The sequence below is a fragment of the Gopherus evgoodei genome, chromosome 4 (genome assembly GCF_007399415.2).
Source record: "Gopherus evgoodei ecotype Sinaloan lineage chromosome 4, rGopEvg1_v1.p, whole genome shotgun sequence".
Classification (NCBI taxonomy): domain Eukaryota; kingdom Metazoa; phylum Chordata; order Testudines; family Testudinidae; genus Gopherus; species Gopherus evgoodei.
Window position 1 is genome coordinate 150843191 of NC_044325.1, and position 12830 is coordinate 150856020.

The 12830-nt window shown below is 45.8% G+C and overlaps 1 protein-coding gene across 1 annotated transcript; it reads left to right on the forward strand.

Moving 5' to 3' along the window:
• The first annotated feature begins 1170 nt into the window (after positions 1-1170).
• Positions 1171-7118, forward strand: LOC115651059 (protein FAM111A-like). Its single transcript, XM_030561912.1, has 3 exons — positions 1171-1420; positions 2246-2353; positions 4109-7118. The coding sequence occupies exons 2-3, from the start codon at positions 2267-2269 to the stop codon at positions 5975-5977; spliced, it is 1956 nt and encodes a 651-aa protein (XP_030417772.1). The 5' UTR covers positions 1171-1420; positions 2246-2266; the 3' UTR covers positions 5978-7118.
• Positions 7119-12830: the final 5712 nt, after the last annotated feature.

A 12830-nucleotide genomic window follows, 5' to 3' on the forward strand; every position in this document is an offset into this window, starting at 1 on the left:
CTCCCGCCTGCATTACACTTTCCAGCCCAGGAGCAAGGAACCATTTCACACCTTAGAACTGGGGGGAGCTGAAGCCCAGAAGGGAGAAGTAACTTGCCTGAAGTCATCCAGTGAGTTGGTGCCAGGGTGGAGAATAGGATGTGCAGTGAGGGGCAGTGTGTGAGGGTTCGGGGGGGACTGGGATATGGGGGGAGGGGCAGGTGAGATGCAGGGAGGGGTAAGAGGAGGCAGTGGGATGGCTGGGATGTGGGGGGCTGGATTGGTTGGGGAGTGGCTGCGATGTGCAGTGAGGGGCAGGGTGTGGGGGTTCCAAGGGAAGGAGGTGGGATATGGGGGGAGGGGCAGGTGAGATGCAGGGAGGGGTAAGAGGAGGCAGTGGGAGGGCTGGGATGTGGAGTGAGGGGCAGTGTATGGGGGGATGGGGGAGTGGCTGCGATGTGCAGCGAGAGGCAGTGTATGCGGTGGGGGGGTGGCTGTGATGTGCAGTGAGGGGCTGGGATATGGGGGGAGGGGCAGGTGAGATGCAGGGAGGGGTAAGAGGAGGCAGTGGGAGGGCAGGGATGTACAGTGAGGGGCAGTATATGGGGTGGGGGGTGGCTGGGATGTGCAGTGAGGCCAGTGTGTGGAGGTTCCGGGGGAAGGGGCTGGGATATGGGGGGAGGGGCAGCTGAGATGCAGGGAGGGGTAAGAGGAGGCAATGAGAGGGTGGGGAACTGCAGTGAGGGGCAGTATATGGGGGGATGGGGGCGTGGCTGCGATGTGCAGTGAGGGGCAGTGTATGGGGGGATGGGGGCGTGGCTGGGATGTGCAGTGAGGGGCAGTATATGGGGTGGGGGGGTGGCTGGGATGTGCAGTGAGGGGCAGTGTGTGGGGGTTCGGGGGAAGGGGCTGGGCTATGGGGGGAGGGGCAGGTGAGATGCAGGGAGGGGTAAGAGGAGGCAGTGGGAGGGCAGGGATTTGCAGTGAGGGGCAGTATATGGGGTGGGGGGGTGGCTGGGATGTGCAGTGAGGGTGGGGTTGGGGTATGAGGGATGGGAGAAAGTGGGGGAGGGGAGGCGGGACATACTGTGCCCCGCCCCTTCCCGTGACGCACCCCGGGCTCCTCCCTTTTCTCTCTTCCCGCCCCGTTCTCCCCCTGCCAGCAACAAGAACTCCCGCCGCAGGCAACTCGCCAGCCAATCAAGGGGCAGGGAAAAAGCCTCGCACGGCGCCCAATGGGGACACGGCTCTCGCGCCCTCCAGTCACGGTGCCGTCTCTTCTCCCTTCCCGCTTCCCTATTGGCAGGCGAGTGGCCAATGAGCGCGGCGGGAGGCAGCGGGAAGTTTCGACTTGAGACGGATCGAACGGGCTGCGGCGCGGGCTGACTGAGGGGGACTCGGCTGGCTGGGAACGAGACCCCCCCCCCTCGTCCCGCGCGAGGCGAGTGGTGGGGGCGAGCGGGCGGGGCCGAGAGGAGCTGTGAGGCAGGAGTGGGAGTTGGGGAATGGGGGGTGGGGAATTGGGGGGGAGTTGGGGAATGGGGGGAGGGAGAGAAGGGGGGGAATTGAGGGGGAGTTGGGGAATGGGGGGAGGGGTGGGGAATTGGGGGGGAGTTGGGGAATGGGGGGAGGGAGAGAAGGGAGGGAATGGGGGGAGGGGTGGGAATTCTGGGGGGGAGTTGGGGAATGGGGGGAGGGAGAGAAGGGGGAATTGGGGGGGAGTTGGGGAATGGGGGGAGGGAGAGGAGGGGTGGGAATTGGGGGGAGGGAGTGAGTTGGGGAATGGGGGGAGGGAGGTGGGGAAAATGTCGATGTAGTTTGACAGCTCGTCACGCGAACAACATGTGGGTGATGGGCCAGGTAGCCTGCCCCTGTTTGTAAAGGGCCTGTAGAGACCAGGGGGCCTTTGCCCACCCCCAGTCAGGGTGCAGGAGCCTCGCAGAAAGGTGCAGAGGTGAAACACACATTTTGTCACATAGTTTGGGGCCTGGGCTCTGCACTGTGGCCGTGCGACAGGAGTGGCCTCCATCCCGAAGACCAGACTGAAACAGAAAACATAGGGAGCTATATCTATCTCATGGAGCTGGAAGGGACCCTGAAAGGGCATCACATTTTCATGCTTTCAGCACCAAATATCAAAAGAGTAGTGGTAATAGTGTGAGGTGGCAACACAACAGAAAGCCACATACCCTGTGCTGTCCTTTATAGCGTGCCTTCTCACTTGGCTGCCTCCAGATACTGAAAACTGTCTTTTACATGTTCTCAGTTACATCTGCTTTGAGTCAATATGGGACCCAAGAAGCAAGCTGTTGGGAAGAAGCTCTCCCAGAAGGAAAAATCAGGCAGCGATGGAAATATCCAGAAATATTTAACGGTATATTAATATTGGCTTATTCTAAGCAGCGCTACCCCATCTCAACCTCCAGTAACTGTAAAACAAGAAGAGGGATTGGTGGTATACCAGCCACCCTTCCTCATATATGCACACACAGAATGTAGGAAATGCTACACTGGATCACACTAGTGGTCTTTCTAGCCTAGTATTCTCTTTCCAACACTGGTGTATACTGGATCCTTCAGTAGGAAGTGTAACTCCCCCTCCACCCATAAGACACTTGTCATAGTCCTAACCACCTGCACCAGTGCTATTCCAGCTTTCTTTTGTACATAAGCACTGTTAAGTAAGTTGCAAAAGAAGAAATGAGTTTGTGCATTTATAAATGATAAAGAAAGCTTGAAGGGTTTTTCCCAAGATTTTTTTTCTGTTTTATTTTATGTTATAAATTCAGATCTAGTTGATGTTGGAAAACTTTGTGGTGACTAGAAAACTAGAGAAAGTAGAACATCACAAGAGCCAGGAGAATGAAAGAAAAGTAATTAATACAAAGGGGTTCTAAAAATTTCTTCCTTTATTGTTGGCAGTTCTTAACTTAAATAACTGACTTTTTGGATAAAAGAAGCCTTGTTTTTTCACCTAAGATGAGCAATAGAAATACACGTTGTAAGAGTCCCAGTATTTCTTCCAGGAAAGACCAAACTGTACATTTTTTATTTTTCTAATCAGGCTGCCTTTGTGAACCCTAAGGAAGCAAAACAAAAGTCCATTTTTCTAAACTTCCTCTGCAGGTCAGCATTAAAACTGAGTTCTTTAAGAACTGAGGTGGTTCTCAAACTGTACTTTGATTCTTGGATGCCAGATTTATTTTCCACTGCAGTGAGGCGGTCCCAGCAGCAGAGGGAAGAGCAGTTGAATGCTGGAGTCTTTCCGTGCTCAGTGCTAGCTTTTCAACAACCTTGGATGTTACTCTATTTCTGCTTATACTTTTTGTCCCTTTCCCTGCCTCAGCACGTTCTGTGGCTCCGCAACTCCATATATCGCACAATACTTCTCACGCAAGAATCTATGTCTACAGCCATATTTGAGGATTCCTTGAGCCTGGGCTGGCTTAGACTCAAAACCAGTAGTGCCCAAACTCTTCTGGTTGCCCACCCCCCCACGCCTTACCAGTAATGGAATCCCCCCTTTTTACTGCACAGTTGGTTAAGCAAAGGAGCTTGGGCTGTGGGCAGGAACTGGGGATGGGGCTGAAAGGGAATGAGGGCTGGGCAGAGGCAGAGCTGGGATGGGTGGCACTTTCTCCCTTACCCCTGCTGGTGGGGTCTGGGCCAGGTCTGGCACTGCTGTGCCTCCCCAAATCTTCCTCTGTGCCCCCTAGGGAGGGTGCATCCCACAGTTTGGGGATCACTGCTCAAAACACAACTTAGCTGTAGTGTGGGCAAGGCTTGAAAAGAGATATAACTGTAGATATACACACACGCACTCCCCCAGTGCTGTCTGTCAAAAGATGGAAAAACTTAACAGTTCCCCATTTATCCCCAGTTTCTCTGACTAGGTTCAAATGCTGCCATTATCCAAGTCCCTGTTATTTTTAAAAGTGCTGTCACAGGGACACATGAGGCTCTCATGGTTCCTTCTCCCAGCTGCTCCTAGGTGGTGGTGGGGTGAGGAACCTGTAGCTCCATGTGGCTGGGCAGAGGGCTATTTGATCAACAGTTTTGGGATGGAGCCCTTACCAGGTATACCCACAAAAAGGTGCTATTTCAGTTATTTTTGCTCTGTTTTGTTTAGCCCAATGAGAAGAATAAGGAAAACTCTCCCTTGAAAAACCCACCTCCCAAAAGGAAGAGATCTGTGAACAGTACACCTCCTCTGGGTGACACCAGTAAGAGACAGACAAGAGAGAGCCTCTTAATCAGTAAGAAATCCACTGAAGAGGAGCAAGAATTCACTGTCAACTTGGGCGATGGTGGCAAGGATCATGTGGTGATAGGCAAAACCCATGACAGCATCTACAAAGCCCTGATGGCGCAAGCAGACATCCATGCTCGGTTGGACAAAGAGAAGGGCAAAGAGATACACCTACTGGGGAAAAAAGGGATTGAGGGGTATGTTAACTTAGGGATGCCTCTCCAGTACGTTCCTGAGAATTCCCACTTTGAAATGAAATTTTACAAAGTGAATAGGAATCCAAAAGGAGTGGTGGGATACCGTCAGTTTGAGAGCAAGGGAAAGAAATGCGTAATATTTTACGTCTCTTCTTTTGGCAATAGATTGGAGAACAATGCTCGATACAGAATTCTTTGGTGCCGGCAGCTTGTTAAAGACCTGAGCAAGTTGTGTGTCTTTGCTCCAGAAGGGGAGACCATCAAGGATGCCTTATGCAAAGATGGCCGGTTTCATTCTTGCCTGGAGGAAAAAGAGTGGAAGTTGGTGGAGAACGGAAAGTGCAGAACTAGCAATCACTGTGTTGATAATCTAGCTAACAAGTCATTTGAGGTGGTGGTTAAAACCAAGCAACCTTTCAAGGCCAGGGATTGTTCAAGGAATGACCAATCCTGCATGGCCTCCGAGGAGGGGCAGGGGAAGACTTACCATTACTTTAAACCTATTCTCCTGGACCTGTATCCTGACTTGAAGAAACAAAGTACAGTCATTGACGAGCTCTTTGCAAAAGCCTTTGCAAAAGCCTTGGAGGAAGGGAAATCGAAGCGTGCTGTGTTCAAACTGTACAGGGAGAACTTTGGGAAGGAGACTAAGAACTCCATTCTTATTAAGGTGCACAAACGCCTTGGTGTTCTCAGTGACTCTGTGGGGTTTATAGAGTGGGCCAACAATGGAAATAATGGCTCTGCCACTTGTTTTGTCTTGCATGATAAGTACGTACTCACCTGTCATCATGTGGTAGGGCATATTGTTGGTGAAGGAGTGGAGGAGAAGGACTGGGCGTCGATAATCAGTCACTCTGCCCGTGTGACTTTCTCTTATGAAGATAAATACCCAAAGGAAAACAGCTGGTTTTCGCTAGCTCCTTGGTTTGAAATATCTGACAAGGATCTTGATTTTGCTGTCCTGAAACTGGAAGGGGATAGAAGCTCATTACCAGCAGGCCTAGTGCGATTTTCTCACCCATTGCCATTTAATGGTCTAATCTATATAATTGGCCACCCGGATGGACAAGCGAAATCTGCAGATGGCTGTACTGTGGTCCCTGTATTTGAGCGGAAACGGGAGTGCCATTGTCGTGTCCAGCGTGGTCAGAAGGTGTGCAACAGTGTCAGATGCGGCTCAGAGGACAGGCAGTGCATTCACATGTTCACCCAAAGAAGTTTCCAGGAGGTGATCAACAATCCCAATGTAGTCACCTATGACACCAGCTTCTTCTTCGGGTCTTCTGGCTCACCGGTGTTCAATGCAGATGGCCAGCTGGTGGCCATGCACACCGCTGGTTATAAATATGAAAAGAATAAGCAGCTGCACAGCATTGTTGAGTTTGGCTTTTCCATGGTGGCCATCCTTGCAGCAATTAAAAAGAAGTATAAAGCCTGGTATGAGTTTGAGCTCCTCTCCCTTGGGGAAGATGCTAGGTCTTGTCCTGGTGAGCATGAGAATTTCACCAGTGCTTACACCAATGACATAGAAATGGAAAACTTGGAATAAAATCTCCAACTTTTAGAGCCTCCCGAACGCACCCTTCATGTTGATCTCCATGCTTTGAAGTCTCCATTATTCCTGACATGAACTTTCTTAGTTGGTAAGAAATCATTAACCTGCAATCTAGTTATAACCCTCTCTGCTTTCATTATTCTTATTGAAATGCCTAGTGACAAACCTTGAAATAACTTTTTATTTTTAATGAAAGGTGGTTAGTGTGATGGGGTCAGTACCTTGAGTGTGGGATTCTTTCATAAGAAATGCATAATCTTTGGACTTTGAAAGGCTGAGCTAGAGGAAGGAGTGGTTTTACAAATATCAACCATTCTTAAAATATAATGATTATAAATATAAATATAAAGACAAATTATATAAATATGTAATACATACAAATATTCTATACTATTTTTTAAAAATACAAAAGCTACTTTAATGCCACCTTAAATTAGCACTGTTTGAAAACGGTCAAAGGATTCCACAGCATTAACTTGTCCCTCTGCCCCTTGTGCAAGATGTGTATTTTGTTATGCATTGAACAGATAAAAATTACATTAAATAGTGGCCACAGAGGGCCTGCTTTTTTTGCCGTTAATGGGAATGGAGCTCTGAAGAAAAAAATACTGCATATATGCAGTATGGCAGAGGTAACACTATTGTAGAAGCCTTCGTTTTTTGCCTTGTCTGACTGATTTTTAACTTCATTAATGTGGCCTTTTGTATTTAATTTCCCTTTTTCTCTTTAAAAAGGGGGGCTGGGTGGAAGTGAGAGAAACACTTCTACTGAAACCCTTGGGAGGAGTTGTAAGTTCTGCACAGTTGCCACTATTAATTGCACTCTGCTTGAAATATGCAAGTGATCTGGTATCCTTGAAATGTGCAGAAAGCCAGAAGATCTGGGTTCAATTCCCAGCAATGTCATTTACTTCCAAAGTGGCCTTGGGTACGTCACTTAATCTCTCTATGGGTATGTCTACATTACAAAATTAGGTCGATTTTATAGAAGCCAATGTTTAGAAATCAATTTCATACAGTTGATTACATATGTCCCCACTAAGCCCATGAAGTCGGCAGAGTGCTTCCTCACTACTGTGGCTAGCATCAGCTTATGGAGCAGTGCACTGTGGGTAGCTATCCCACAGTTCCTGCAGTCTCCGCTGCCCATTGGAATTCTGGGTTAAGCTCCCAATGCCTGATGGGGCAAAAACATTGTCACAGATGGTTTTGGGTACATGTCGTCAGTCGCCCCACCCTCTGTGAAAGCAACGGCAGACAATCGTTTCACATCTTTTTTTCCTGGGTTACCTGTGCAGACGCCATACCACGGCAAGCATGGAGCCTGCTCACCTCACCGTCAGCGCTGCTGTTATGGGCAAGTCTACTGTGGGGCCTGCTGTGATCCAAGTAGCCAATGCAATCATTGACGTTCTGTTATCAAGGGTAGCATCAGAGGCTTTGAAAACCAGTTTAATGACTGGCCAGGCTTCGGTGTGACAGTTGTGTGTGTTTCTGCTTGATGCATACCTGCCCCCTTTGTTGATTTTAATTCCCTGTAAGCCAACCACCCTCCCCCTTCAAAATAAAATAACTATTGTTTTGAAACCATGCATTCTTTATTAAAAAAAAAAAGAGAGAGAGCGAGCCCAGGTTGGGTGGGGGAGGAGGGAAGGACAAGGCCACATTGCGTATTGTAGCCACACTAAAAATCAAACTGTTTGAATTACAGCCTTCTGTTGCTTGGGCCATCCTCTGGAGTGGAGTGGCTGGGTGCCTGAAGCCTCCCTCTATACATTCTTGGGCGTCTGGGTGAGGAGGCTATGAAGCATGAGGAGGAGGGTAGGAGGTTATACAGTGGATGCGGCGGGTGTCTGTGCTCTTGTTGGCTTTCCTGCAGCTTCAGCAGACGCGTCATCATGTCCATTTGCTCCTCCATTAGCCTCAGCATCAGTGTCCTTGCGCTTAATTAATTTTTTTCTGGCCTCTGCCACTGAATGCCTCCATGCATTAAGCTGTGCCCTGTCGGTGCGGGAGGGCTGCATGAGCTTGGAAAAACATGTCATTGCGAGTGCATTTTTTTGTTTTGCCTTCTAATCTGTGATAACCTCAGGGACGGAGATGATAGGGGGAGCGTAGACACATTCTATGCTCTATGATTCGGGGGAGGCTGCATGGTCACCTGACCACACTGACCAAACGGGAAATGAAATTCAAAAGTTCCTGGGGCTTTTCCTGTGTACCTGGCTAGTGCATTGGAGTTCAAAGTGCTGTCCAGAGCTGTCACAATGGAGCACTCTGGGATAGCTCTCGGAGGCCAATACCATCGATTTGCGTCCATACTACCCCAGTTCGACCCAGCAAGGTGGATTTTAGCGCTATTCCCCTTGTTGGGGAAAAGTACAGAAGTCGATTTTAAGAGCCCTTTAGGTCAACGGAACGGGGTTGGTTGTGTGGACGCAGTCATTTTTAAATCAACCTAACGTGGCTAAATTTGACCCAACCCTATAGTGTAGACCAGGCCTAAGCCTCAGTTCCTGTTGCTAAAACTGGATCCTTTCTCCCACCCTTTGTCTGTCTTGTCATTTTAGACTGTAAGCTCTTTGGGGCAAGGTCTGTCTTTTACTATGTGTATGTAGAAATCCTGGCCTGGTTGGGTCCTCTAGGCACCACAGTAATAACTTAATAGAAGGATAGTCATAGTAATAGTTAAATTGTAACAATCATAACTTAAAACTTCTATGGCTATGCATCATGTTGATTGTAACCTATAAAACCCTAAATGGTATGGGACCAAGTTACCCAAGCGATTGCCACTGCCGCATCTGAGGTTGATAAATTGACTCTAGCTTGAGCTCCTCTCCCTACTCAGTTTAAAAGGTTTCCATGAAGGCGCCTTGGTTTTGGGAATTCAGTCCTCCATTTGCTCCATCAGAGCTCGGACTTGTTAATTGTTTTGGTCTTGCTGCAAAGTCTGTCTCTTGATGTGGGTGTTAGGGATGGAGGGTTGGTGGGTTAGAGATTCAGCGGGCTTGGATCTGGAGTGATGGATATACATTTGTATACGTATTTAGCTTCACCCTTTAAGTAAAGCCAACTACATGAATGGAAAATTAAATGTACCTAGAATCTGAGAGAGATGCTGGGAAAAATGCATAATACTGACATGAATCTCTTGAAATTAAGTGAATCTTTCTACTGTGCTGGGTTCTCAGAGCTAACAGTCACATACTAGCATGCACTAAAGTTCACACTTGTGACATGTATGTGCAACCCATCTCTAAATTTGCCAACTGAGTCAATAGCACTTCATGCTGTGCTTGCTGGAGTACTGTGTCCAATTCTGGATGCCACACTTTAATAAAAATATGATAAATTGAGGAAGAGAACAACAGAACTGATAAAAGGTTTAGAAAACCTGACCTATGAGGAAAGGTTTTAAAAAAAAAAAAAAAAAGTAGATGTGTTTAATCTTGAGAAAAGAAGACTGAGAGAAGACCTGGTAACAGTCTTCAAAGGACTGTTATAAAGAGGGTGGTGATGAATTGTTCTCCATGTCCATTGAAGGTAGGACAAAAAGTAATGGGCTTAATCTTCAGCAAGGGTGACTGAGGTTTGACATTAAGAAAAACTTTCCAACTATAAGGATAGTTCAGTTTGGACTAGGTTACCAAGGGAGGTTGTGGAATCTGTCATTGCAGGTTTTTAAGACCAGGTTGGACAAACACCTGTCAGGGATGGTCTAGATTTACTTGGTCCTGCCTCAGCGCAGGGGACTGCGCTTAATGATCTCAAGATTCTTTCCAGCCTTACATTTCTGTGATTCATAGATGTGAAGGCCACAAGGTCTGAATGTTGCATATTGATCAGACATGGTACAAATGATCAGTACAGGACCAAACTAATACTCTGGCCTGAGATATACAGGAGATCCTACCAGATTATCATAATGGTCCCTTCTGCCTTAACATCTATGAGTCACTTAATTGCTTTTTTCAAATTTAGTCATGGATGTTCATTTCAACAAGGACTATGTGCTAAGAATCAAGTCTATATGCTTTTTTGTGTAGTTAGTCTAGATATCTATTTTTCCAGTGAGGGAAAAGACCCTTTATCTTCATATGACTAGAACAACAAAGATTTTTTTCCTTAAACTCTCTCATCACTCTTTTGAGCAGAGGCAAAGCATGAGGAAATTTGAGACTTTGGTAACTTATGAGCGAATAAATACAGGGTTGTAATGTTACCTCCTTAACTATAACAAGTTGTGACGGGGCAAATGCTAAATGGACTGGCTTGTTCATTTTCTGTGGTTGCAGATGTACCATCTTAGCATTGATCAGATCTCAGATTCTAAGGAGAGCCAGTTTAGGCTAATACTTAGACATGATGTACCCGATGACAACAAGGAGTAAGGGTCTCAAGTTGCAGTGGGGGAGGTCTAGGTTGGATATCAGGAAAAACTTTCACTCAGAGAGTGGTGAAGTACTGGAATGGGTTCCCTAGGGAGGTGGTGGAATCTCCTTCCTTAGAGGTATTTACAGTCAGGCTTGACAAAGCCCTGGCTGGGATGATTTATTTGGGAATTGGTCCTGCTTTGAGCAGGGGGTTGGACTAGATGACCTCCTGAGGTCCCTTCCAACCCCAATATTCTATGATTCTGTGATTCTCCCTGTGCAGCTGGTAGTAATGTGAGTGAGCTGAGTGGCTCTCTTACTTCCGAGCCCATTCACTGCCCTTGAGATAGGGGCTCTGTGCTGGCAGAGGTGCTGTTTTCTGGAAGAAATATGAAACCAAGACCCCAATCAGTTGCACGAGCCTTGGTAAATTGTTCCAATGGCGAATTGCCCTCACTTAAAAAATCGGTGCCTTGGTTCCCATTTGAATTTTCTAGCTTCAACTTCCAGCCAATGGATCTTGCTAAATGTTTGTCTGTTCGATCAAAGAGCTTGTTATCAAATACTTGTTCCTTGTGCCATGTACTTATAGATTGTGATCAAATCGCCCCTTAACCTTCTCTGTGTTAAGCTAAATACATTGAGCTCCTTGAGTCTCAGTATAAGGCATGTTTTCTAATCCTTTAATCATTCTGGTGGCTCTTCTCTGAACCCTCTTGCATTAGAAATAACTGCCTCAGTGGTGGGCAAATGATTCCTATATACATGACTTGTAAAGCACTTTGGGACTCTTTAGGAGGAAAGAAAGATGTCTAACGCAGGCCATTATGATTTTATAGGCTAAATTCTGATTCTTTGAGCAGGGGTTATCTAAGAATAATCTATAGTGCTCTGGCTCTTCCACCTCCTTTTTTTTTGCTGTAGTGCTCAGGGATCTTAGGAAGTAAAGAGTTTCCAAGTAAAAGGACCGTTTTTTCCCTCTTTTGTTTCTTAATGTATCATTTGGCTATTGGTTTTTAGCTTTCAGTCTTTATTGAAATATGCCATGTGCTGATTGATCAGTTCTCCGAAGGAACTGCACTTTTGGTTAACTGCATTAGCACTAGTTCAGTCTGAGTCTGCTCAAGCATCTAGAAACTAGTTCAGCATGGGCATGCTCAGAGGCATAACACAGGCATTAGAATAACCAATATGATATCAATAGTCACTTCTGTACTAGCATTACTTTATCATTAGCATAATTATCCCCAAACAAGCAATTCGATACTCTCAGGAACATTTAGTGACTATATATAAAATCCTGTTGTATCCACCTCTTTGCTTCAAGGCATAAGATGAGCATCCATGGGAAAGCAGGAATGAATTCCCCCCATTTGTTGCACAATTGAGCAGGTGTATTGTGGGAACTTTTCACCTTGCTTTGAAGCATGCAGAGTTGGCCATTGCTGAAGAAGGCATATTGGATCACATAGACCAGTGCTCTGAGTTTGATACAGGGTCTGTTCCGTATTGCAGTTGTATTCCCATAACCTAAGCTTGGAATATGTTGTATGTAGGGCCCTTCATTTTCAGTTTTTTTTATTTTATTTTTCCCAGGAATTTATCAGCGTTTATTACCACAAGAAGAAGAACAGGTGAACATCAGTGCAAAAATTACTAATTTTTCTAGGTAAATATCAGGTTTATTTTTGGTGAATGGAAAGCCAGGAGAAAAGTATTCAGTAGATTAATGCTTTGAATTCTGTTCATCAGTGTGGTTTGCTGCAGAACTAAAACTGAACTCAAAACACAATGCCTCCTCTGAGTTTCATGTGAATAAACAGTTTACTGCTGTAGACTTGGAACTATTAGCCTATAAATATTTACATTTATTATTTGGGCCACAACATTTGCAGTGCATACATTCAGCTTCATCCTTGTCTCCTGTTTTTGTTTTTAAACTTTCGAAGACTTCCCTGTGTTCTGAAGCATATTGATATATTTTTGTTTTCTTCCCATTTTAGTGTCAAATCTTTAAACCATTATCTAACAGCTTGAAATGTATATGTGAGATTCATCAGTATGTTCAGATGCACACGCACTTCAGAGCTTTTGTGTGTGCCTGTCTGTTTATTGTGTGTCTGTTTATTGTGTGTATCTACACTAATACATAGCACTACTTCAACGGGCTGCTTTGCATATGCACACAGACTAATGAATTATCCTAATATGTATATCTCATGCAATGTATTGTATTTTCCTAATAAAACAAGTTTTTTTTATATATATTTGAATGATACAAATTTAGGGTGAAAATCAGAAACCAACTGAATAATACCTTTTTGTAAAACCTGGGACACTTTTGGTAAGAATAGTTTTAAACTGAAAATGAAGAGGCTTAGTTATATGTAGATGGATTTCCTAAATAATGAACGGATCAGTATTTTGTGTGCCTAGTGAATTTGCTCTGGCTCTCAAATGAGGAGCTGCAT